The sequence below is a fragment of the Balaenoptera physalus genome, assembly GCF_965194825.1.
Source record: "Balaenoptera physalus genome assembly, chromosome: Y".
In the NCBI taxonomy this organism is placed as follows: domain Eukaryota; kingdom Metazoa; phylum Chordata; class Mammalia; order Artiodactyla; family Balaenopteridae; genus Balaenoptera; species Balaenoptera physalus.
Window position 1 is genome coordinate 23530155 of NC_138904.1, and position 25169 is coordinate 23555323.

The window sequence follows — 25169 nt, forward strand, 5'->3', positions numbered from 1 at the left end:
GGGTGGATGTGGGGGTGGGACAAAGGGAGGAGGCACCGGGAACAGCTGCCAGTTTTCTTCATTGACAGTGGCTGAGCGCTCACACCCAGTGCCTATGCAAATAGCCAACACTAGGGAACCGAGTCGTGTGATATTAAGTATCTCGGAAGAGACGTGGAGAATGTAAACAATGTACACAAGGTCGCAGTGGGAGGAAGGAAAGAAAGGCTCCGGGTTTTAAAGTTCTCCTGCACCCAGGATCAATGGTTCCGCCCTTGGTAACTATTATTACCTACTTTCTCAGTCGTACTACCCTCTCCCCATACCTGAACAAGTCGAGCTCCAATAACATTTCGGCAGCCTTCTTCAGGAGGGCCAGTCCCTTGAACACCTTAGCTTGGATGATCTGGGAGCCGGCGGGTTCAGTCGCGACTTCCACTTCATCCAGAAGCTGCTTGCTGGTTTTGAACAGCTCGGGGAGCCGCGGCAGCGGTAACGCGCCTACGGCCGTTGCCATCTTGGGGCAAGGAAGAACACAGAAGACCTCACTTCCGGCCCTGGGACAGACGGGCTGGGCTGCCAGCAACGAAACCGGAAGGGGCGTAACATTGGTCCAGTGGCTCCATTGTTACCTAAGCGTCGGACAACTGCCAGAAGCCGCTGTTAGCTAAACCTAGCAACCGTTTCCATGGACTCATTTTACCAGGCTGCCTATTACCGGTAGTAGGCATCTGTTACAGACACACAACGCGCAAACAAACAAGCAAACCCTAGGTGCTGCTTTACGCGTGTCTACTCGTCGCCGATGTGCTTTCAATGTAAAATATACACCGGATTTTGAGAACTTATTACGAAAAAATAATGTAAAATATCTCAATAACTTTTACACTGACATGTTGAAATGCTAATGTTTTGTACATAGTGGGTTAAACATATTATTAAAATTAATTTCACTTGTGTCTTTTCACTTTTTTAATGTGTCTACTAGAAAACTTAGAATTACGTTTGTGGCTAACAGCTACTGTACGGCGCTGATGTAAAAATATAATTCCAGGACTTTGAAAGAAGGGACCTCACTGCTTTGAACAAATCAATATAAATATGTACTGATTACCATAGGACACACCCCCAGTTGTCCTAGGAGATTTAATTTAAGTAAAATGCATGTTGCCTGCCCTGGAAAATAAGCTTTTAAACTAAATGTAGTTTACACTATCATTGAGAAGAAAACAATTTTCATGTAAAAACAACTAGAGGGCAATATAGTACAGTATATAACTAGGGGATATGCTGTACTGCATAGGTTGTTGGAAACCCAAGAAATGACAAATCATTTTATGTTAGGAGTAGTCAGAAAGCTTCTTAGACATGACATGCAGTCACAGAATTTCAAAGTTGGAAGAGGATCTCAAAAATCAGAGGAAAAAATCCGGAGACCAGATAAGTGACTTGCCCAACGAGTTGTGACAAAGCCAGTGTCTTCTAAGTTCAATTGTTTTTACTCCATCTATCTTAAATTGAGTAGGATTTAAAAAGATGGAGAGGCCTTTCATGTGGGACAGAATGAAGCCCCAAGCTAAACCAGTGCTTGGCAAGAAGGAGAGGAGAGTGGGGCGTAAGTGTGGGTTGAAAAAGCTTCCCAGGTGATTCTAATATGCCTTCCCTTGCAACCTGCTTTAGAAGCTGAGGAGGAAAGGAAGCTCTGGTGAATCACGAATTTCATTTGTCTGGAACCTCTAATGAGTCTTGTAAACTGAACTTTCAGGGTCAGCCTTGGCCAAGAATACAAAGAAGAAAGATAGTACTTGTGAAGGAGACTTAGAAACAGTAATTGTGACACTAAAGATAATTCGTTCCTGCACATTTGCTTGGATTAAGACATAGTTTTACTGTTGCCCAAGAGAGAAAAAAAAATATGCAGAATTTGAATTTGGTCTTGAACTTTGTAAGCCATTTTTCTATGGCTTTCAAAATGACAGTCTTCATGAGAATCACCAGTTACTTTCAGAGTGCATATCATATATTCACATCATCATTTTAAGTATTGCATTGCAACTTACTGAGATAACACCAAGACTAAAAAGTGGTTAGAAAAAAAGTGATAATAAAAATGAGTCATTTATTGTGTTTCTGTGTGTAAACACTTTATCACATTAAATCCCTGTTGTGTATGAGAGATTTTTTTTAAAAAATCCTAGTTTAGGGGAACCAGAGGGGCCCTTAGAAATCTTGTAAGTAAAATGTCACTTAAACTTTTTGTAGTAGCAGAACTCTTTTTCCAAACCAAATTTTAGACAGGCCCATAGTTTTCAAAAGGGCTGCTGTGTTTGAAGTAGATACACAGAAGCCTGCCAACTCAGCCCATCTTTTCCCCAACTTGTGCAGTGGCACCGAAGGCACCAAAGCACTTCTGAGGGACACGAGGGCTTAAGTAGCACAGTATTAAAAGCACTAATCTAGCACAGCCCCCTCATTTAGCAGATGAAGAAACTGAGACCCTGAGAAGTTAGGTAACTTGCCCAAAGTTGCAGAGCTAGGATGACTAACTGGTCAACAGTATATAGAGTGAGTCGGAATGGGGAGAAACTAAAGTCCAGGAAAATAGTAGAAAGCATTTTAAGTAATCTATGCATAACTATAGAAATGAGATGACCTTTCAAGTATTTCCTGTTGTGACTCCCCGATAGAAATGATGTTCATTTGTCATGTTTGGATGAACACAGATTTTTTTCTCTTAGATAAATTTTGTGAGTCATGAGATAAATGGTATAGTAGACATTTTCCTGCCTGTCTGAATTAAGGCGTTCGGCAATTTAGACCTTCTTTGGTCTACTGCTGTTTCGTCTTGAGTGAGTAATGTTCTACTGCTATGTGTACCTGTAATGCCAGCAATAACACTAGATGAGATCAAATTGCACACAGTGTAAAGCCAAGCGCAGGCTGTAACTTGCCAAAAATTATATATGGAATAATGACTTAATCCTTAGTGTTCAAACTATCTTCACTAAGTATTTCTGAGATTTGAATTTGCCTGACTAGTAACAAGAAGTTCATTAAGCCATGAAAGGAAAAACTCTAGTACAATGAAGACTGAAGTAAATGAAAGATTTAAATTCCTACTTTTATATCCAACTCTGAGGAATGTGGTAAAACAGTTAAAAACACTCTGGAGACTGATATTTGAGTCCTACCTCTGCTACTGAGTAGCTGTGTGTCCTTGCAGAATTCCCTTCCTTTCCACATTAGTTATGTGCTACCTAAATCCTAGGCACTGGAAATTCAAAGAACAAGACACTGGGTTTGAGCTCTTAAGGGGCCCATAGTTCAATGGGAAAGACCAGTAAACAAATAATCAAATAGGAATTTGGTAAGAATGGAGGGAATAACTTTAGCCCTGAGGGGGGCATTCTGTTAAAGGTCAAACTCCGTACCTGACTTTCTGATCCTTTCTGACTTGCTGCTGACATCCTTTCCATTCTGTTCACCCGTGGATCCTAAGCTCCACATTTAGTGGACTCTCCTAGTTCTCCAAACTATCATGTCCTCTTAGGCCTTCATGCATTTACATGGGTCATGCCTTCTGCCTGCAATGTCCTTCTCTCCCTTGTCTGCCTGGCAAATCTGTATTTAGTACTGACACCTTAGCTGAAGGATCACTTCCTCCAGGAAGCATTTCCTGATCATTTACCTGCAGGTGAGGTGCCCTCCTCTTAGCTCTTCCAGCACTTTATTCATCTCCCTATGACAGTACTGGACTATGGTTTTCTTTATCCACAGTTGTCTCTCAGTAGCCTGAGAGCTCCTTGAGGTCAGGGAGAGTGTCTTGTTCGACTTTGTTTACCTCAGCACAGCACCTGACACTGTGGGGTCATTAGGTAGGGACTCAATGTTAAATGAATTACAAAACAATAATACCTTACTTTCTCTGAGTGCTCATTTCCTGCCAGATGACTGTGCTAAGTATTTTATGTGCATTTTCTCGATGAATCCCTACAACTGCCCTAAGAAATAGGTATTGTTATATCCTGATTTTACAGATGAGGAAATTGTGGCTCAGAGAGGTTAAAGTAACTGGCCCTTTAGTGTTCCTTTACCATGGGATTTGAACCCAACTCCATTGAATCCAGATCCTATTCCAGAGCCCATGCTTTTAACCACTGTACTATACTACAAAAGAGGGGGGAAATTACAGACCCAGTGAAGAATGAAAGGGGAAATGAACATGTAACAGGTTGTGCTAAAAAGTAAAAGGAAACAAGGCTGAATCAGTAGGCTGGCCCACATTATGGAAGATGTGGAGTCAGACAGAAGTGTGTAGACTTGATGTGCTATAAGCAATAGGGAGGCATTTGGTTTAATTCAATATTTATTGAAGACCTATCATATGCCAGCCACTGTGCTAGCTGCTGGGATATAAATATGCGTAGTCTTTGCTCCCGAAGCTCTAACTGCCAGGTGAGGGAGACAGACGACAAGTCAATGTAAAGTGGTATATGATTTTATAGTGATACATAGTGATACATTGAGAGTGATACATCTCAAAGGAGATGATGCCAAAACTGAGTCTTGAATGGTGATAGGATGTGTAGGGAACTTGAATCATTTCACTATTACTGGAACTTACAGTTGGATGCAACAAAAGGTAGGTAATTAATTCATTCAACATGTATTTATTGAATGCCTGCTATGTGCAAGACACCATTCTAGGCGCTGGAGCGAATGAGACAGACAAAACACCTGCCCTTGTGGATCGCAAGGCAAGCAGTAGCTACTGCATGCCCATTTGTACAGCACTTATTTCCAAAGAACTTAGATAATGTCTTAACTGTGCCCCACAGTAGCTCTGAGAGAGACTACAGTAGGTATACTGGTCAGTCTTTCCAAAATGTGGAGGCATACTGGTGATACGAGAGATGAATTTAGGTGGTACATGGAGGACCACTTAAAACATTTAAATAGCTCTAAGCAATACCCCTAGCAACCTTCTAGCATCAGAGATAGAAAGCTTCACCTCCCGCTGTTCCCTAGGTGACTCCACCTCTTCCCTATCTGTTGCCATGGAGATGAGTGGTTTCACTTCTCTAATTCCCCTACCTCCACCCCTAGGTGAGACTCAGAGAGCCCCCTCCCAATCTCCAAGGAAAGAACTCCATGATCCCCAACCTTTCTTCCAAATCACGTCCTGCTTCTCAGGCTGTCACCATAGAAACAGAAATGTCATCCCCATCCACCCAGGCATCTCCATGGTGACCCTCAACCTTACCCCCAGGACATAATCAGGATTAATCCCTACTAGAAGTCTAGAAATCAGGGGGCGCTGGAAGGAAGGTGAGGTTGACTCCCTGCTGTGGCTGCAGTCTTTGTCTCTTTCCCTCTGGCTTTGAATGAAGGCATGGGGACCCCTCTCTCAACAAACGGGTTAGGGAAATTACAGTTTATAAGTACCAGTTAGGTGCCAGGCACCGGGCTAGGCACTTTACATACTCAACCCATACATTTTACAGAGTTTAAGGGAGAAAGGCTCACAGAGGGGGAGGCACTTGACCTTGTTTCCCCTGCTGAGCCTCTTATCATCCTCACTGAAACCGGGAACCAAGAGGATTTTATTTCCACCATTCTTCTTTGCTGTATGACCTTGGGCAAGTAGCCTCCTGTCTCTGAGCCTCATTTTCCCCATCTGTAAAATAACAGTATTGGACTAATTGTCACCTTGAATATCCCCTTATTAATGTCAGATCATAAGTAGTTCTGATCTTCTCTTGAGGAATTGATTTTTTTCTAGGTATGAATGCTAGTAAATCTGTTAAGGTGTTTTTGTTTTTTTAAACGGACATAGTGGAGGTCTTCAAAAGTTTTTGACTGAATACTCTATAAGTTTATTGTTTAGAATCTCTAATGGTTTCTTCTAAGGTTTTTTGTTTGTTTTGAAATTTCTATTTTGAAGTAATTCACAGGAAGCTGCAGGGAGGACTTGTGCATCCTTTACCCCACTTCTGCCAATGTTGGCATCCTAACTACCAGTATAATATCAAAACCAGTCAACGGACATGGATACAATCCACAGAGCTTATTCAGATTTCACCAGTTTTACATGAACTCATTGGTGTGTGTGTGTGTGTGTGTGTGTAGTTCTAATGCAATTTTATCGCATGTGGAGATTCATGTATCCACAGCCTCAGAAGACACAGCGTTGTTCAATCACCACAAGGAATTCCTCGTGTTGTCCCTTTATAACCACACTCACCTACTTCCCTCCCTTCATCCCTAATCCCTGGCAACCATAAATCTGTTCTCCATGTCTACAGTTTTGTTATTTCAAGAATTTTATAAAAATGGAATCATATAGTATATAACCTTTTGGAATTTCTTTTTTCACTCAGCATAATTCCCTGGGGATTCATCCAAGTTGTTGCATATATCAAGAGTTCATTCTTTTTATTGCTGAATAGTAAGTATCTGATGGTATGGAGGCACCAGTTTGTTTAACTATTCACCTGATGAAGGACATCTGGATTGTTTCCAGTTTTAGGCTGCTATGAACATTCATGTCTTTTTGTGTGAGTCAAACATGTCTTTCATGAGCAAAATGTTTAATTTTGATGAGGTTCAATTTATCAATTTTTACTTTTATGGACTGTACTTTTCGAGTCAAGCCTAAAAACTCTTTGCCTAGCCCTAGGTCCCAAAGATGTTCTCCTATTTTTTTCTAAGAGTTTTATAATTTTATGTTTTATATTTAAGTCTGTAATCCATTCTGAGCTCATTTTTGTATAAGGTTGCAGTTTATTTTTTGCCTATGGTTGTCCAGTTGCCCTACTACCATTTGTTGGAAAGACTATCCTTCCTCCATTGAATTGCTTTGTACCTTTGTCAAAACTCAGTTGGGCAGATTTGTATGGGTTTATTTCTGTGTTCTCTTTTCCACTGGTCTATGTGTATATCCCTGTCAGTGCAGAGGACGGGCTTTTGAGACAGAATGCCTAGTGCCAGTTGCTAGCTGGGGTGACCCTGGGCAAGTTACCCTTCCATGACTTCCTACCTCATTCAGTATATAAGAAGGCCTTCCGAGCCTCACCTGATCTAACCCCGGCCTACCTCTCTGTGCATATCTCCTATTACTCCTCCCCTTATTCACTCTGTTCCAGCCACACTGGTCTCCTGACTGCTCCTTAATCACATCACATATGTTCCCACCTTAGAATCTTTTCTGGGCTATTTCCTTATCTCAGAACCTTCTTTCCACAGACATCTCGATTGCTACCTCCCTTATCTCCTTCAAGACTTTTCTGAAATTTCATCTTCTCAGTGAGGCTTTATTTAAAATGGCAAAGCCTTTGCCTCTCCCCTTTCCCATGTGTTTTTACCTCCGCAGCATTCATCACCATCTAATACACAATATCATCTACATATTTATTCTTTGTCTGTCTCCCACCACTAGACTACGAGCTCAAGGAGAGCAGGCATTTTTGTTTTACTCACTGCTGTATTCCCGGTGCCTACACTGTGTCTGGTACAATACACCTTTGTTGAATGAATGAAGAAATGAGTGGATAGATGGATGGATGAATGAATGAGTGAAAGAATGCTGTGAGCCAGGGCCAGCTCACTTGAGCAGTCTCTGCCCTGTAGCTTGTGCCAAGACAGGGCTCCAGCCAGCCCCATCCACTTACCTTTCTAAGGCTGACCACCAGGTGGCAGTTGGAGCCTGAACTCTGGCTACATTTGCTTGCAGCACCACCCCGACCCCCGCCCCCCACCTCTGGCTTTCTCCCTGCTGCCTGTCAGTCTTGCCCAGGACTGTTTGACCTTCTCTGCCAAGGCTTGGCCAGGGGATTTTGTGTGAGCTGTTGAAGTAGGCAGCATTAGTACCTGAAGCTTTGCATCTTTTTCTCCTTAGAAAGGTACTAGTTTCTTTCCTATCCCCTTCTGCTTTCTGTCTCAAATGGAAGAAACCATAGATAGTAGCCACTGGGCTGCTCCAAGGTCACTGTCTGCAGCCTCTAGGACATCAGGGAACATGGACCTAAAGAGATTATATCTCCACTTCTGCCCAGCCCAGCAAGCCTCTCCCTTAAGTGGTGTTACTACACTCCTTAAAGGGGTAAAGGCTAGGTACTTTAGTGCCAGGGTTAAGCCTTTTGAGTCAGCCTGGGTTTCAATCTCTACTGTGCTGCTTATTAACCCTGTATCTTGGGTGATGTTGGGTAACTGACCCAGATTCTTCAAGCCTTGGTTTTTTCAGCTGTAAAATGAGGATAATAATGGTTCCAAATTCACTGGGTGGTAAGAAGATTCAATGCGATAATGTGTGTATACAACATTAGCAGAGTGCCTGGTATGGAAGAAGGCTCAATTGAAGAGAAATCAGGGGCAGCGGTGGGGATAAATAAGACCAAACATGACGAAAACTGACCAGGGAGTATGAGGAGGGTGCCGCTTAGGTTACTAGCAGGTTGAAGCCAAGAGAAGGTGAGAGATCCAGGAAGTCTTTGCATAAGAGACCATGTTTCAGCTGTAGCTCATAGGTCAGGTCAAAATCTGCCAGACAGTCAAGCTGGAAGGAGAATCCCAGGAAGAAAGAGTGGTATGTGCAAATAAAGAAAGGCACGAAACAGTATGTGCATATCCCTGACTAACTGTAAGTAGTTAAGTATGGCTGAAATACATGTTTCCTGTGGGGAAGTGACAAGAAATAAAGACAGGGCCCAGATCACAAAGGGCCTCATGGAGAAGAAGATTGGGACTTGATCTGGCATGCAGTGGGGAGCCATCAAAGAATTTAAAACAAGGAAATGATGGTTACACTTGCTGGCTTGGAGATTCAGCTGCCTTGAAGGAGGGCAGAGACTGGAGGCAGGTGAGAGATTAGCTGGGCTTAGATTGGAGAAGATGTAGTGGGGATAGAGAACAATGGATGAAGACCATGGCTTTATTTCAGAGGAAGAAATCAGCAACCAGGTTTTTCTAAAAGCTTGCCTGAAAAAAGAAGGAGTGCTAGGTCCAGAGAAGGAAATTATGGTACAGTTTTTTTTTTTTTTTTTAATACAGGTGAGACTTGAGGCTCTTCTATTCCCCGTAGCACCTGACACCAATTAATTGAATGACTGGAGGGAGGGGCACATAGCCCAATACCTGCCAAGCGGTAGGGGCCTATCCCAGATTCAGTGGGGACCCCATCCTCTGACTTCCCTCTCATCTCTAAGCCGGAGTCCCATGACACAAGTGCTGAGAGGCTGGTGAATTTACTCAGAGCCTGGATTTCCCTTCCACTTAAGGGACTTCCCTATAATGGTCCCCAAGGACTGAGGGAAACTTATAAGCCAGCCAGAGAAGGTATCCCACTTTGTTCATTTCTTGGCACGTCAATATGTTAGGAAAGCCCAGCAATTCTCCTCTGTTTCTTTTTCACTTTCAAAGACCTTCACCCCCTTCTCTGCATTATCTTTCCCCAGGGAGAATTGTTGGTTCTTGATTTTCCCATCTTTTATCAATACTTCCTACTCAGCATGGGACTATTTAAAACTACCCAAGGTCCAGCCCAGGCCCACAGTTTGGAAGAAAACTAAAGGAGTCCAACAGCAAAGGCCATTCAGAACTCAGCCTGCTTTTGGCCTTGCTGTCTGTGCACCTCATGGGCAGTAGTAGAAATTCTGCCCCTCTGCCCCAAGGCTGCTATCTTCTCCATGCTGGGGACTTTTGCCTTCCTGGCCCATCTGGGGTGAAAATACAGGAGTTTGTGGTGGATAAGAAAGGGACAAATGAATACTTATATACGGGTACTTTGTGTTAAGTGTTTTGTAGATGTCATTGCATTGCATCTCCACAGCAACCCGATGAGGGAGGTATTGGTGTCATTATTTTATGGATGAAACTGAGGCTCAGGGAAATGGTAGAATTTGCCCAAGATTATTAGGTTAGTTAGTGGTAAGTCAGGAATTAAACCCATGTGTTTTTAACCTCAAAATGCATTTGTACCCAGTAAGTTATTTTGCGGGGAGAGTGGGGTGGGGTTGGGGGTGGGAGGAGAACCCCCCTGGTTGACATGGTTTCTAAGAGAAAAGGCTAGAAATAGGTTTCTCCTGCCCTGAGTGGGTGCCACATCTCCCAAAATAAAAAAATTTTAAAAATTAAAAAAGAGTAACCAGGGGTAGGCAGTGTCTACCTAAGGAATCTATACATGGATTCATTGTTGCCTCTCCCTCCTTTCTTCACCCCCACTTGGTGAGCTCCTGGGGAACAGGGTGAGCGGGCAGACTCAGACGCAGGTTTGCTGTCCCCTCGGACAAGTCTCTTCCCCTCTCTGAGCCTTTTGTTGTTCCAGCTATAAAATGAGAGTATTGTCAGAGAGAAATGGTCTCTAAGGTCTCTTCCAGCTCTAACATTCAAGGATTGTATTGATTGTATTGTACTGTAGGATCGCCTGATTCATTCATGTATAGAAACAAATTTCCTGTTGCCATAGAGAACAAGGGCTTTTTGAACTAGAAAAAGATATGCTCAAGGAGGCAAGATAAATAGTGGAAAGGGCATAGGCTTTGAGTCAGCCAGACTTGGGTTAAAATCCTGTGCACTGGGCAGGTCACTTTGCTTCTCTGCACTTCTTTCATCATCTATAAAGCAGGAAAAACTACTCCTGTTTCTTGGAGTGAGGTAATGTATATGACAGTGCCAAGGGAGGTACTCAAGACCTTTTGTGTGTGTGTGTGTGTGTGTAAATGGGGTTTGGCTCTTCCTCCCCAACTCCACCCCACTCTGTCTAGCTCACAGGATATTCTTCTCTCTCCTCCTCCCTGACAGCCAGGCTGAGTGTTTCCTGCCAGGGCCTCGGCTTCCAAATTTTTCTGGCAGGGCTATCAGGAAGTGTGTAACAACTCGACCTCTCTCACAACCTTGTAAAAGCCCTAAAGGGGATGGTGCAACTGAGACCCGACCAAAGACTGGACTTTAGGTGTAGCTAGCTGGAGGCTCTGGCCTCAGAGGCCCTCAACCAGCTTTGTTGGCTCAGCTCCCTCACCCTGGCCTCCAGTCTCCTGGACCATAACTGCCTGGCTAATGACAGAGTGCGCCAGTTCTTGTGTCACCCTCAGGTTCTGGACCTCTCAGCCAATTGCCTCATCAGTGACATGACTGCTTACCAGGTGACCAAACTCAGCTCACTGGAGAGCCTAATCTCTCAGACAATCACATGACTCACCTGGCTTGGGCTGCCTTCTTGGATCCCCTTTCCTGTTGGGCATCAACCCGAGCAACAGCTACATTCTGGAAATTTGCTGGCTTGTCCATGCTGTAGGAGCTCATTTCGGCCAGGAATTCTCTTCATTGAATATCCACCTTCAGCCTCCCAACCTGTGGCAGCTCCACTTGAGCCCCAGTGGCCTGCAGTTATCCATAGCTGAGGGCATACTAGTTTCAGGTATTAGACCCGAGTCATTACTGACTGAGTACCTTCCCACTTCTACCCACCCAATACCATCTCCTCTATTTTAACCTCTTTGATGACTCCCTGGCCTTCCTAGAATCAAATCCCCTATCCCCAGCTTTGGGGGTTGCAGTTGGTACCATGATATAACATCCAACCTGAACGCATTATCTTGGCATATCCCACTTGACCTAAGTAGGCAGCAATCCCATGAGACTTCCTTGGTAGGCTTCTTGCCCTTCAGCACCTCATAATGGCCTGGAACTGTTTCCAGAATGTGACAACCCTCTGCCCCATGGCATCACCAGTTCTGAGGCCGGTCCCTACTTTTCCACTGTCCTTCTGCCCTTGACATCTCTGGATCTCTGGGGGAATATTATTTAGTCATTGCCCACCTGGTTCTTTGAAATTATGCCCAGGCTGGAAGCCATGGACTTGAGGAACAAGGGGTTCACCTGTGTTGGAGGCATGGGGCCACGGGGGAAGAGCCCCTCAAAAGCCCCACCCCACCCCCTGCCCAAAGTCTTTTCAGGGCAGTCTTCCTAGTGAAGCATCTGGGCCTTCATGGAAGAAGCCCAGGGTCTTACATTCAGGAATCTGCCCCTGCCACCTTTTGCTCCCTGGATCTCTCAGGTAATACGGGGCTGACTTTAACTGCAGGGACATTCCGAGGCCTGCATTTCTGTTCATGGAAGCTCTCTTTGTACGGTACGGCAATAGCATGACGGACTCCCAGGCACAGCCTCCCTGCCTCTAGGAGCTCAGTGCCTTGACTTCTCTGGCTACAAGCTGAGCAGCTTTCTCAACCAAGGGCCTTGGCTGTTATCCCTTGGCCAGTCTGGACCTTCATTACCAGAGCCTGCAAGCTGTGAAAGAGTGACCCTGAGGGTTGTGCCTGACCACCTCACAAGCTTGACCACTTCTAGCAATCTTCTCCACTGCTGGATGCTCTGCTTAGGGCCAGACCTAGAGGAAGGCCAGAGTATCTATCTATCTTGGTAGCAGAACAGCTGCTGGGCTTGACTAATGGGTGACCACAGTTTACCGTGTATGAGGCATGGGAGCCTTTGGACTATGTGGACCTGGCTGGTGGTGACTGGCCTGTTGGTCATCCGGTGTGGTCTGACCACCTTATTGAGAAAGAGTCATTGCTTGGCTTTTGGTCTGCAGTTCCACAGCAACAGTATCAGCCCAAGGCCTGAATAGGAAACTATGGGGAAAGACTGTGGGTGGGATTCTTTTGCAAGGCACGGCCCAAACCTCTTGGAGAGGGGTAAGAGAAATGAAAAACATGTGAAAGAAAATAACCATAAGCAGGCCACAGGGGGTTTCCTGTGTACAGACGGAGACATGTTTCTCTCTAGCAGCTGAAGTGTGGATTCACAGAGGACTTTAAAGGTATCACATTTGGGTCTTTTTTTTTTTAATTTATTTTTATCTGCATTGGGTCTTCATTGTGGTGCATGGGCTTCTCATTGCGGTGGCTTCTCTTGTTGTGGAGCACGGGCTGTAGGCGCACAGGGTACAGTAGTTGTGGCACGCAGGCTCAGTAGTTGTGTCTCACGGGCTCTACGGCACAGGATCAGTAGTTGTCATGCACGGGTTAATTGCTCCACGGCATGTGCGATCTTCCCAGACCAGGGATCAAACCCGTGTCCCCTGCGTTGGCAGGCGGATTCTTAACCACTGCACCACCACGGAAGTCCCCATATTTGTGCAGCCAGAAAATGGAGATGTGCCAGTCCGCTGGCACTACAAGAGAACTTTAGACACATCCTCCCCTCCCCCCTTCCTGAATGGTCATGCAGCCTTTGCTTAGACATCCCTCTCCCTTCCCGGGAAGCCTGTTCTAGCCATGGACTACTCTGAGTCCTAAGACAGATTTTCTTCCTTGTATTGAGTCCAAGTCTGCTTCCATTCCTGGGTTCCAGCTCTGCCCTCTGGGGCCACATCCAAATTCATCTGTTCTCTTGGACTCTGACAGAAGTCTGAAGACAAGAGACCCATGAATCCTCTCTTCTTCAGGCTAGACAGTCCTAACTCTTACAATAAATCTTCAGGTACTAAACTGTCACCAAATGTAACTTCTCTGTGTCTCAGTTTCCTCACCTGTAAAATGGGGACTAAACCAGATAATACAAGCAAAAATCTTGTAACAGTGTCTGGCATATTGGAAGCAGTTGGTGAGTGTGGGCTATAATTATTAAACTCATATTGCTAGATTGGATCACTCTGTGAAGTCAAAAGGCTGTGCCTTATTAATCTCGGTATGACCAGTGCTTAGTCCAGTGTCTTGCACACAGTCGACACTTAATTCATGTCATCTGTGAGATGGTGACATGGTCTCAAGTCCCTGTTCCAGTCTACTCACTCTCTTCTGGATATATTCTGGTTTGTTCCTCTTAATGTATGAAGCCCAGAACTGAATACTGTCGGATTATTTCAGGTTCAAGTAAGTTACAGGCATAAAATCCCAGAATCCCAGAATCTCACAACAGCGATGGACTTTAAAAGTCTGTTATCTATTCCATCGAGTCTGTCTTCATCTCCCAACTCCTCCATCTGATTCTACCTGCCCCAGGAAATTGTCATCAAATGCGTGAATAACGCAGTGAGCCAGGTTCTGGGAGGACAGCAGTTTCTGTGGGAACTCAAGCCCTGTGATCTCAACACACACCAGAAGAGGTGTTGGGGACTTCCCTGGTGGTGCAGTGGTTAGGAATCTGCCTGCCAATGCAGGCAACACGGGTTTGAGCCCTGGTCCGAGAAGATCCCATATGCCGCGGAGCAACTAAGCCCATGTGCCACAACTACTGAGCCTGTGCTCTAGAGCCCATGAGCCACAACTACTGAGTCCTCATGCCACAACTACTGAAGCCCATGCGCCTAGAGCCCATGCTCCACAGCAAGAGAAGCCACCACAATGAGAAGCCCATGCACCGCAGTGAAAAGTAGCCCCCACTCGCCTCAACTAGAGAAAGCCCGTGCACGGCAACGAAGACCCAACGTAGCCAAAAATAAATAAATAAATTTAAAAAAAAAGAAAAAGAAAAAAGAAGAAGAGTTAAGGGGTTTGGTTTAGCATCCTGACTGAGGCAGCATCTGTGCTCTGGGCCAGATTCCTTTCCCTTCATTTCTAAGTGAAATTACCTTTTTAAATGTGTGGGTTTGTCAAAGGGAAAAAAATGGGTGTTTCTGTATCTGGGTATGTGAAGTAAGCAGTGAAGAAAGAGTGAGAGAGAGGAGAGAGGACACACAGACAGACAGAGACAGAGCGAGAGAGACAGAGATGAAAAGAGAGAGAGAGGAGACAGAGAGAGGAATGAATAGTGGTGGAAGAGAAAGGGGGAGAGAAGAGAGACTGAGAGATAGTGATGCAGAGAAACTAAAGAGACATGTGTACATACATAGAAATGAAGCAAGAGAGGAGAGAGAGACTGAGACACAGAGAAAGACAGAGAGAAAAGAGAGAGAGAAAGGAGAAAGAGATGGTATATAAGTATACACACACTCACACACACACACACACAGTTGGAGACAGAAACAGTGCAAGTGAGAGACAGACAGACAGACAGACAGACAGACAGACACACACACATACACACACACACACACACACACACACAAGCCAGTAAGAACAAGTGAGCATGAGATTCAAGCTGTCTGTGGAGCCTGGAGTCCTTTCCCACCTGAATGATGGTCCTGAAGCCTTTGGGGCAACCCAGAGATCAGCAACCTAGATTTTTCCACCTGGAAGGACTCCAAAGGTCAGTTGCAGACCCTGTAACTGGCTAGTTTCTGGTCTCTCTAGTATCAGTCACCCACCCCCCCACCCCAAGTGTGATTCCTTCAAGTCTTGGTCAGTGGGTTGGTAATCATAGGGAGCGCCCAGATGGTCCTTTCTCCAGCCACCCCATGGCAGAAAAATATATACAGGCATCTCTAGTGATGGTGGCCCACAAGGAGTGTGCCAGTGTCCCAGACCAGAGTGATGCTAAGGTGCTTGGACCCACTGCCAGACAGAAGTCACCTACGCCTACATTCTGGGGAGCTTGGACTAACTGCCACATATTGGCCCATACACCACCTGGACTGGTCTGGTCTGTGGCTCCTAGATCTTTCATTCTCAAAGAACCCTTATTAAACACCTTGGCAGGGCTGGGGCTGGAGCAAGCCCTGCATGAAAGGAATCCAAAACCAGGCCTAGGCTTACAGAGGGGAACCAGAAACAAACAGCTGAAAGGCTGCATGTGATTAACCAAGCGAACAGGTAACCAGGGCAGAATGAATAATCGACAAACACATCTACATTATGTACAAGAATAAGGATAAATCCATACCTGACAGCAGAGAGAGAACAAGAGAATAGGCAGGGCAGAGCCAGCAAATTGGCCGCTCTTCTAACTAATCAGGAGAGGCTCTCTGGATAAGGTGGAATTTCAGATTTCTGAGCATGTCTGCCCTCTCTGTAATGTGATTAAAATTGGTTTAGAAATTTATGCTATATTTCAAGTAAGTGCTGTGCTTAAAGTGTAATTGTGTTTGGCCTCATATCTGACATTCTTGAAATTAGAGCAGCTTGCATGCAATAAGGAAATTTGTTGAGAATGGAATTTGATTTTTTAAGCCAACACACAGAAGAGCAGTTGCAATCTGAGCCTCTGATGGATGGCTCCTTCAGGGCTCCCTCTCGGCTGTCTCTCTCTGTGCTGAACTTCCTGTTCATTCTGGAACTCTCCTCCAGCTCTCAGCAGGAGGGAAGCTTCTTCACTTCTGACTCCAGAAACCATATTTCTCCTGGCAGTCAGAGTCTGAGCTTTCGTGACTCTCTGATCCAGGCCTCTCCTACACATCTGCCAGCCTCAGACTGTATGCCAGGTTGGGCAATTAGGGACTTCATCTTTGTCACCCAGGACTTAGGACCTTGATCTGGGATCTGAAACACCCAGAACTGGTGCTATGTGTATCCTGGCTTGCTCTCCTTTGTCAGAACTCAACAGAGCTGTTAGGATTGCTGGCTAATTCTCCCTCTCCACTATGGCAGAGGCTGAATGGCTGCTCAAGATTCTGTTACCACCTCAATAGAGATGGTGATGAGAAAGGAGAGAAATAGAGGGGAAAAAAAGATGTCATATTTCAGGGTATCCCAAACCCTGCTCAGATCTGACTCTGGCTAATTAACCATGGCCTTGACATTGCGAGTTACAGAGGAACAGCCTACCTGTGTGACCCTAGAATCCTAAGACGGAGAGGGACTGCAGGCATCATCTAGTCAGTCAACAAATATTTTGAGCACATACCATGATGTTGGGGTTATAGAGCTGAACAAAACAGGCCTTGTCCCTCCCTCAGGAGCTTCCAGTCTAGAGGCGAAAACAGTCTTTATACAGAAATGTGCAATTGTTTCATTACTTGTCGGTGTGCAAAGTGCTCAGGGAAAGTACAGCTACTCTGCCTAGTTTAGTAGTCTGGAAGGCTTCCCTGCAGAATTAATGTTTCAGGTCAAGGCCAGCAGGAGGAGAGGTTAGCTAGGAGAAGGGTGGGGGGGGGCGGTTTGTGGGGGCTTCATGCAGGAGGGAGCAAAGTTCCAACTACTTCATGGGCTAATTAACTTCACATAGGAAAGCCGCTCCTCAGGCCAGCTGTCTTGCAATGACTGCTTTTGGTCACAAGAAGACCAGACTATGACAAGCCTGGCATAGAGGTATTACTCCCTCAAACATGCCCATGGATGGATCCAAGAGGATCAACTATGGATTTGATGGACAGGACACTGTTATGCTGGCAGGCAGGCAGACAGCAGCTTTGTTTAACCTTCTTCTGGTCTTATTTTTGTTTATTGGGCATGGTATATAGAGGCCTCCAATTTGACACCAGTCCAAGGGATAGGGCTGGCCTCTGTGGATCGCACCTGTCCTCAGTAAACATATTCTGCCAAGCCAAGGAAAGGGAAGAAACACTTATTGAGCACATGCTCTGTGTCAGGTGCTTTTACAAATACCTCATTAAATCCTCACGGTACACTTAAGAGGCAGGTACCTCTCTGTTTTCACAGATAGGGAAACTGAGGCACAGAGCAGTGAAGTAACTTGGTCAAGTTCACAGAGCTAGAAAGTGGGGGAGCTGAACTGCAACCTAATGGGACTGATTCCCAAAGCAAGCTTTTCCCGCAGTTCAACACAGTTTCTCTGCAACAGCTGGACGTTCCTACCAAGCAGCAGTCCACCTGGGAGTAGACCCAACTGGGTCGTTCTGGTTCTCCATACTGGGGCCTACCTTCATGCCCGGCTGGGGCTGCCATCACTATTCTCATCACACCTGTGCAGGGCCAGCTGGCAGACATCTCGGCTTCTCTAAGTTCTAATCAGCCTTGATCCAGCACAGAGGTGCAATTAAGGGGGAGGGTGTGGAGAGACAGGCTGGTAGAGGTCTCACTTGATGCCCCTGGGGGGACAGACTCCCCCTATGTGTCCAGAGCAAAGCGTGACAGGCATACATCCTAGAGCCTTGGAAGCAGTTTCTCCTTCTCCCCAGGGGAGGCAGCTAATTCTCCGAGTGCTTCTCCCTTCTTGCCATACTCCATGTTTCCCACTCTTGGCTCATTTGGTTCTGTGCCCCAGTCGTGTGCAATGATGGGCTGCCCACTCTTGAAAGTTAGCACAATCCCTTTCGGGGAGGTATTGGTGCTTGCATCGTGAAAGAGCGCTGGGGGCCGTGTGAGAAAATGAAGCACAACATCCTGTCTCTTCTGTAGAATAAACTGGGTTTTACTCTCCAGTGCCACTTCCCAAGGGTACCAAGGGGGTTGAGGTGGGGTTTCCTATCCCTGATTATAGACCTGGGCTAAAGTCTGCTGCCATTTTTCTTACTGGATGGGCCTCTTGTGGAAGAACAATACTTTCACTGAGAACTGTGAATTCTAGCACCTGACCCTGACAGAGGCATTAGGCCTTGAAATCTTAAAGAGCTCACATTCCCTTAAGACTACCTTATACCCAGGAACTGAGCCCAAGAACAGTGTTTTCCTGGCAGATAAAATTCTGTTTGGGGAAGAAAGCTCACTCAGGAAAATAAACGCCAACTCAAAAATATGTTTGGGGAATAGAGAAGACATTAAGGTGTTGCTGGGTGTGAGGTGGCAGTGGTGAGCTGGACTAACTGGCACTCTCTAAGATCTCCTCCATCTGGGAGATTCAGAGCAAAGGCAAATATTCACAGGGATCCTTTGATCTGGCTTGACTGACAGCTTGAGAAATCATCATGTCCCTTTCCAAAGGAGTTTCTCTCCCCAAACCTATGGACAGAGTACTGGTCTGGGACTCTCCTGCGGCCCAGAGCCTGACTCTGGCCTTTGCCCAGTTCACCTCTTAGCTCTCTGACCTGGACTCTATTCTGTGGTCTACTGGCCAAAAATGACTGCAGCAAACCTTCTGTTTAATGTACTGTGGGGGGGGGGGGGCGGGCTTGAAATAGAGACACCCATTGTGAATTGTGTTGAATGTAGAAAAATGAGCCCTCTGTTTTGAAGGGAGAAATTTGAGCAAAGTACCAAGGAGGCCTTCACTTGGGCAAAAAAGGGGGTGCTCTAGGCCCCAGGGAGTCCAGAGGCACCTGAAGAGCAACTGAATTCACTTTTTGTTCCCCTCTCAGAACCCCTGGGACCTCTACCAAGCTGACATCAAGATGAGAAGATTCTCACAAAGAATTACACACACATGTGGAGTGGATGTAGACTCACAGAGCTCCTGGACTGGTGGCTGCTAGGTGTTTACCCTTTGTAATTGGTACTATGCTGGGTCTCAATCGAAATACTTTAGAATTCATTGTCTTACATCTTCCTTCTCTCACCCATTTTTATTAATGCTGATGGGCATTTGAGTTTGCAACTCTTTTTTTTTTTTTCTTCTAAGGAGGAGCCATTGCCTTCCTGGCTTTTTCTTTTCTTTTCTTTTCTTTTTTAAGACACCAATTGTACACCAATTGTACTTGAACATTTGTTACTTTTTTTTAAAAATTAATTTATTTATTTTTGGCTGTGTTGGGTCTTCGTTTCTGTGCGAGGGCTTTCTCTAGCTGCGGCGAGCGGGGGCCACTCTTCATCGCGGTGCGCGGGCCTCTCACTATCGCCGCCTCTCTGGTTGCGGAGCACAGGCTCCAGACGCGCAGGCTCAGCAGCTGTGGCTCACGGGCCCAGTCGCTCCGCGGCATGTGGGACCTTCCCAGACCAGGGCTCGAACCCGTGTCCCCTGCATTAGCAGGCAGATTCCCAACCACTGCGCCACCAGGGAAGCCCTGAGTTTGCAACTCTTATTACACCTCTGCCACAGAACGATGAATGATAATCACAATGATAACTATAACCACAGCAACAACCTTTCTATTTGTATAATGATTTAGATCCATGGACTGGCAGCATCAGCAGCACCTGGAAGCTTGTTAGAAATGCAGAATCTCAGGCTCCCTGAACCAGAATCTGCATTTTATTTATTTAATTTTGGCTGTGTTAGGTCTCTGTTGCTGTGCACGGGCTTTCTCTAGTTGTGGTGAGCAGGGGCTACTCTTCATTGTGGTGCACGGGCTTCTCATTGTGGTGGCTTCTCTTGTTGTGGATCCCAGGCCCTAGGTGCACAGGCTTCAGTAGTTGTGTCTCTCAGGCTCTAGAGCGCAGGTTCAGTAGTTGTGGTGCACGGGCTTGCTCCGCAGCATGTGGGATCTTCCCAGACCAGGGATTGAACCCATGTCCCCTGCATTGGCAGGCGGATTCTTAACCACTGTGCCACCAGGGAAGTCCCAGAATCTGCATTTTAACAAGATCCCAGGCGACTCGATTCACACTAAAGTTTGAGAAGCACTTGTTTAGTAGACCATGGACAACTGCCATGGGAACTTGGTCAAAGTTCTTGGGCCTCTGGATTACCTGCCATATTTCCTGTTTTGTCACCTTCTATCATTGACTCTATACCCTAAATCCTAAAGTGCCTATGAGTCTGTTTCAGGGACAGCAAAAAAGCTGGGAACTAGAGCAGGGTATCTGACTTTGTAGGCAGTCTGGGCGGGGAGAGGTGATGGTAGCTAGAAGGGAGAGACACGAATGGACCCACATGGGGCCTACGACAAACTCACAGTGCTCCCCAATAACCATTCCTTAGTATATTTAGATGTGACCTGGTTACCAGATACTAAAGCAGGGTTAAGAACACCAAATGGTTATGGAATGAAACCAGGCTGTTGAACACAAGCACAGAACAAGTGTTTTAGCTGTAAAGTTTAACCAGACATTTCAGTGTTCTCTGCTATCAAGTTGTCATCCAACCTCAGCTTGCACTCCAGTGACAAGGAGCTCATTACCGCACAAGGTATCTATTCTGATTCATGGGTGACCAGTTCTGTTAGAAAGTCAATTCCTTGTGTTGAGCTGAAATATGCTTTCCCACAGTTTCTGTCCATTTATGGGTCCTGGCTCTGTCTCTTGAGGCCTGTACCCCATCTGCTCTTGCTGTCCTGTAACAGTCCTTCAGAGGTATGGAAACCACACTGCCTTTGGTCTTCTCTTCTCCAAGCTAAACAGCTCCAGCTCCTTCAACTGCTTCTCATGAGACCTGGGTTCCAGTTCTCTCCCCAGCCATCTGGGCTTCCCTTAACTGGAATCCTAGCAGGATTAAGTGCAAAGGTGCAGAAAGAGGGATCAAGAGGCTAAGCAGCAGCCTGAACCCATGGCTGAAGATTGGAATCCAAGTGCACATCAAAGAGGCTCGGCTTAGAATCTAATGGCAGGCCTTTAGTCAGTTGAATAATAAAGGACTTTTGTTCTTTTGAGAACATTTTTAGAACCTGGTACTTCCCACCAGAGGCAAAACAAGGCAGGTTTTAAGTAGTTAGTCCTTGATGCAGTACTGGTTCCTATCCACCTGGAGAGGGTATACCAGCACTTTTATCTCTCTGCCACTCCCACTGCCCCCAGCGCCTTCCTTCACTACCTCTGTAGGATGTAGCTCCAGTACACCTGGTCACTGACTGTCTTTGCCAGCCAGGAACCCTAGTAAGACCCGCCAGGAGAGGGTACAGCCCTCATTTTGCCACTGTTTTCCTGTCTCCTCGTGAGCTCTTCTCTGGTCACAAGACTGTCTTTTCTACTCTTTGGGTGCTTTTCATGAATCTGCTTGAACATCCCATTGCCTAAGCTACTTTTCATAGATCATACTTTCAGTGGCCTTGGGCCCCCCCTAACTATGGTGAATAATAAAAATAGCAACATTAATAGCTAATATTTATTGAGCATTAAGTGTTTATTATGTTTCAAGCACTTTACATACATTAACTTATTTAATCCTCACAACAACCCTACGAAGTGGGTACTATCTATTATTAGCCCCATTTTTCCAGATGAGTAGATTGAGGCATGGAGAGGTTAACTAACTTGCCAAATGTGCAATGGGAGATATATAGTAGTATGTAGAATCTAGCTCCAAAGCCCACATGCTTAGTACTGTCACTATAGAGGCCAAATTTCCCCAGTGTATCCACAGACCACCTATATCAGAATCACTCGGAGAGCCTTAAAAAGTTCCAATCCCAGGGAAAACTATGCCTTCATGCTGTCTCACAGGGTGGATGGACCATCTTTCCTTCATCTTCTGAGGCCTGTGGACCTCATAAGCCAGTATGTCTCTCAAACTCAGGGTTTATCAGAACCCCCTTCAGAGCTTGTTGAAAACACAGGCACTGGGGCTCCACCTCCAGAGAGTCTGATTCAGCAGGCCTGAGGTGGGATCCAGAAATGAGCAATTGCCATCATTTTAACTGTCATAAACACTGAGTAATCCTCACTGCAGGTTTTCTCCAGCTTTCTTTACCCACTCCGGGCCTCCTCCTGGCTCAGCAAAGGCTCTCACTGTCTCCTGATGTGAGGCTCTCTCGGCTCGCCACTGCACAGACCTCGCCTTTCTTCAGCTCTTCAGGGCAAAACTGTACAAATATGGGTTCTTGATCCATCCCCTTCTGGCCTCCTGGGGGAGGACCAAGCACTTTTGCTCTCTTTCCCCCACTCTCTCTGTCTTCTCTCCTCGAACCATAAATGCACTCAACCCTGCCTAAAACAACAGAAAAACAAAAAACAAACCTTTCTGCTTTCTACATGAATTACTGTTCTCTCTTCTCATTCACTATACACTTCTAGAAAGAGTACTTTATAACCTCCTTGGACAAGTTAACCACTCTTTACATTAGTTTCCTCATCTGTAAAATGAGGATTATGATAGTACATACCTCATAGGATAAGGAAAGATTAAATTTATGAATATATGCAAAGTGCTTTGAGTAATTCCTGGCACGTGGTAAGTGTTCAATATAATAATAATCAGCCATGTACATGGTAGCTATTATGATTATTCACAATAGCCAACAATCTAGTCTCAGTCCTCATCCTGAAATTCTGTGACCTTCAATTCTGTTTGACTTCCCTATTTTTTTTTTTTTTTAATATTTATTTATTTATTTATTTATGGCTGTGTTGGGTCTTCGTTTCTGTGCGAGGGCTTTCTCTAGTTGTGGCAAGCGGGGGCCACTCCTCATCGCGGTGCGCAGGCCTCTCACTATCGCGGCCTATCTTGTTGCGGAGCACAGGCTCCAGACGCGCAGGCTCAGTAATTGTGGCTCAAGGGCCCAGTTGCTCCGAGGCATGTGGGATCTTCCCAGACCAGGGCTCGAACCCGTGTCCCCTGCATTGGCAGGCAGATTCTCAACCACTGCGCCACCAGGGAAGCCCCCTATTTTTGTTTTTAATATTATTTACTGAAGAATAACACACATACAGAAAAGTGCCCATTTCATAAGCGTACAACTCCATGAGTTTTCTCAAGTGAATATACCTGTATTGCTAGTGCTCAGATTAAGAAATACAGTAGTAGTATCATTACCCTCAGAAGCCACCCCCTACTCTCTTAGACACTTCTCTCATTGTAAAAATTTATTTTTAACATTTTTGGTTTGTATATGACACCTAAAAATTTGGAAGGATAATTAATTTTCTTGTAAATTACCTATTTATTTGTATGGTCTCATTTTACAAATTACTTTGCAGCTTCATTTTTCTAATGAGTACTTAAAATATGAAGCTACTTTTAGGAAAACACTGAATTAAAATTTTTTTTAATTTTCAATTATTCATTATAATGACTTTCTGTGTTTCAAGAAAGATTTTAACTTTTAATCATGCTAGCTATTGTGTATGGAGGTAGCACTACAATACTGAAACTTTTAAAATTTAACATTTAGAGCAAGCCTGTTAGGGAAGTTTTTATTCACTGGAAAAAAATCATTGCTAATTGTTTTTTCGTTAAAAAAAGAAAAGCATTTGCAATTTTAAATGATTTTTTTCTTAATTAAAAAAAAGGTCTTTTGTTTGCAGAAAAAAATACTACAAAATGATTTTAATGAGTCTCTTACAGTATCTAGGAATCTTTATACTGATTTGTTTTTATTGAAATACAATATAAAACAAAACTGTAATATATGCGCACTGTCAATAATCTGGAGAAATTAAATCCCATAATTCCACTGGGAGAAAACCTCTGTTAACATTTTGTGTTTTTTCTTACCATGCCTATTCTACTCAAATAGAACTGTTAAACAAAGAAACAACAGGCCCAAAATGAAGTCGCTTGTGCTATGCCCCACATCAGTAAACCAAGACGTAACATGTAACCAAATTGCAGTTTTAGCCCATCCCATGAAAGTGACTTTAACCAGTCAGTCTGGAATTTCCTGGCCAGCACTAGTGAGGTAGTCTGCCACATAGACCCCTGCCTTCCCGAAAAGGAAGGTGACCTTGTCTGAAATAACCCCTTCTTTTGTTTATGACTTCTTTGTCCCACCCCTTCGCTGCCTTTCAAAACCTTCCATTTTGTACAGTTCCTTGGAGCTCCTCTCTACTTGCTAGATGGGATGCTGTTCGATTTATGAATTGCTGCATAAAGCCAACTGATCTTCAAATTTACTCAGGTGAATTTTGCTTTTTAACAGAACTTTAAGTGGTGCTCCCCGCCATCCTGTCTGTCTATCACTGTCCCCACCTTGGCCTCTGGGGACTTCTCTTCTATCTTCAAAGATCAGTGAGGGAATACATCAAGGCTAAAAATTTGACCCGGCTCAAAGTAAAAAATCAAAAAAACAAACAACAAAGCAAAACAAAAATTCTTAAATTTCAAAGTTTCTGTGGCAATTTCTTTGTGTCACCAAGGTTTAGTGGTTCTGCTTTTAGACAAGGCATTGTAGTGGGCCTCAGGTCTCTGCATAAGTAGAAGCAGAAGAAAGAAACAGGAACTGCTTTGCAAATGATGCAAAACTCAAAATCCACTGTGGGTCTGATTTCAGGAAAAAATTATACTGCTTTTAAAATGTGGAATTAATGATCCCCTCATCTTATCAATGAAGGAAGGAAGTGTCAGAGAGGGGGAGTCTTGGGCTGATGGTCACACTGCAGAATTCCACGGCTGACTCATCTGTGTCACTTTTCCCACTGCACTGTGCTGCTACCACAAGCAGCCTTGACATGACTCTTGGCTGTAAGTCAGGCAGAACAGTCCCAACATAGCTTCTGGGGCCATCGGGAGGAATCCCTTATGAAACAGCCATAAATTCATCTATGAGATTCAAAGAGACCTTGTACATGCCCTCTGACAATGCCCATGTGTGAGCAAGAGACTCTTTATGAGCTCTGCAAGCCTGAAATCACCTTGTAAAGGTGGAGGGCAGGGCTGGAGAGGAGAAATTC

The 25169-nt window shown here is 45.0% G+C and overlaps 1 protein-coding gene across 1 annotated transcript in view; it reads right to left on the minus strand.

Annotated features, from left to right (window-relative positions):
• The window catches only part of LOC309653413 (immunoglobulin-binding protein 1-like), a gene marked incomplete at its 5' end in the record, with an annotated part of 36287 nt that extends 35682 nt beyond the window's left edge, over nt 1-605 (minus strand). Inside the window, 2 exon segments of the mRNA XM_082448024.1 lie at nt 306-539; nt 541-605. Of these exon segments, the coding sequence (XP_082304150.1) occupies nt 306-539; nt 541-605 (299 nt within the window).
• Nucleotides 606-25169: the final 24564 nt, after the last annotated feature.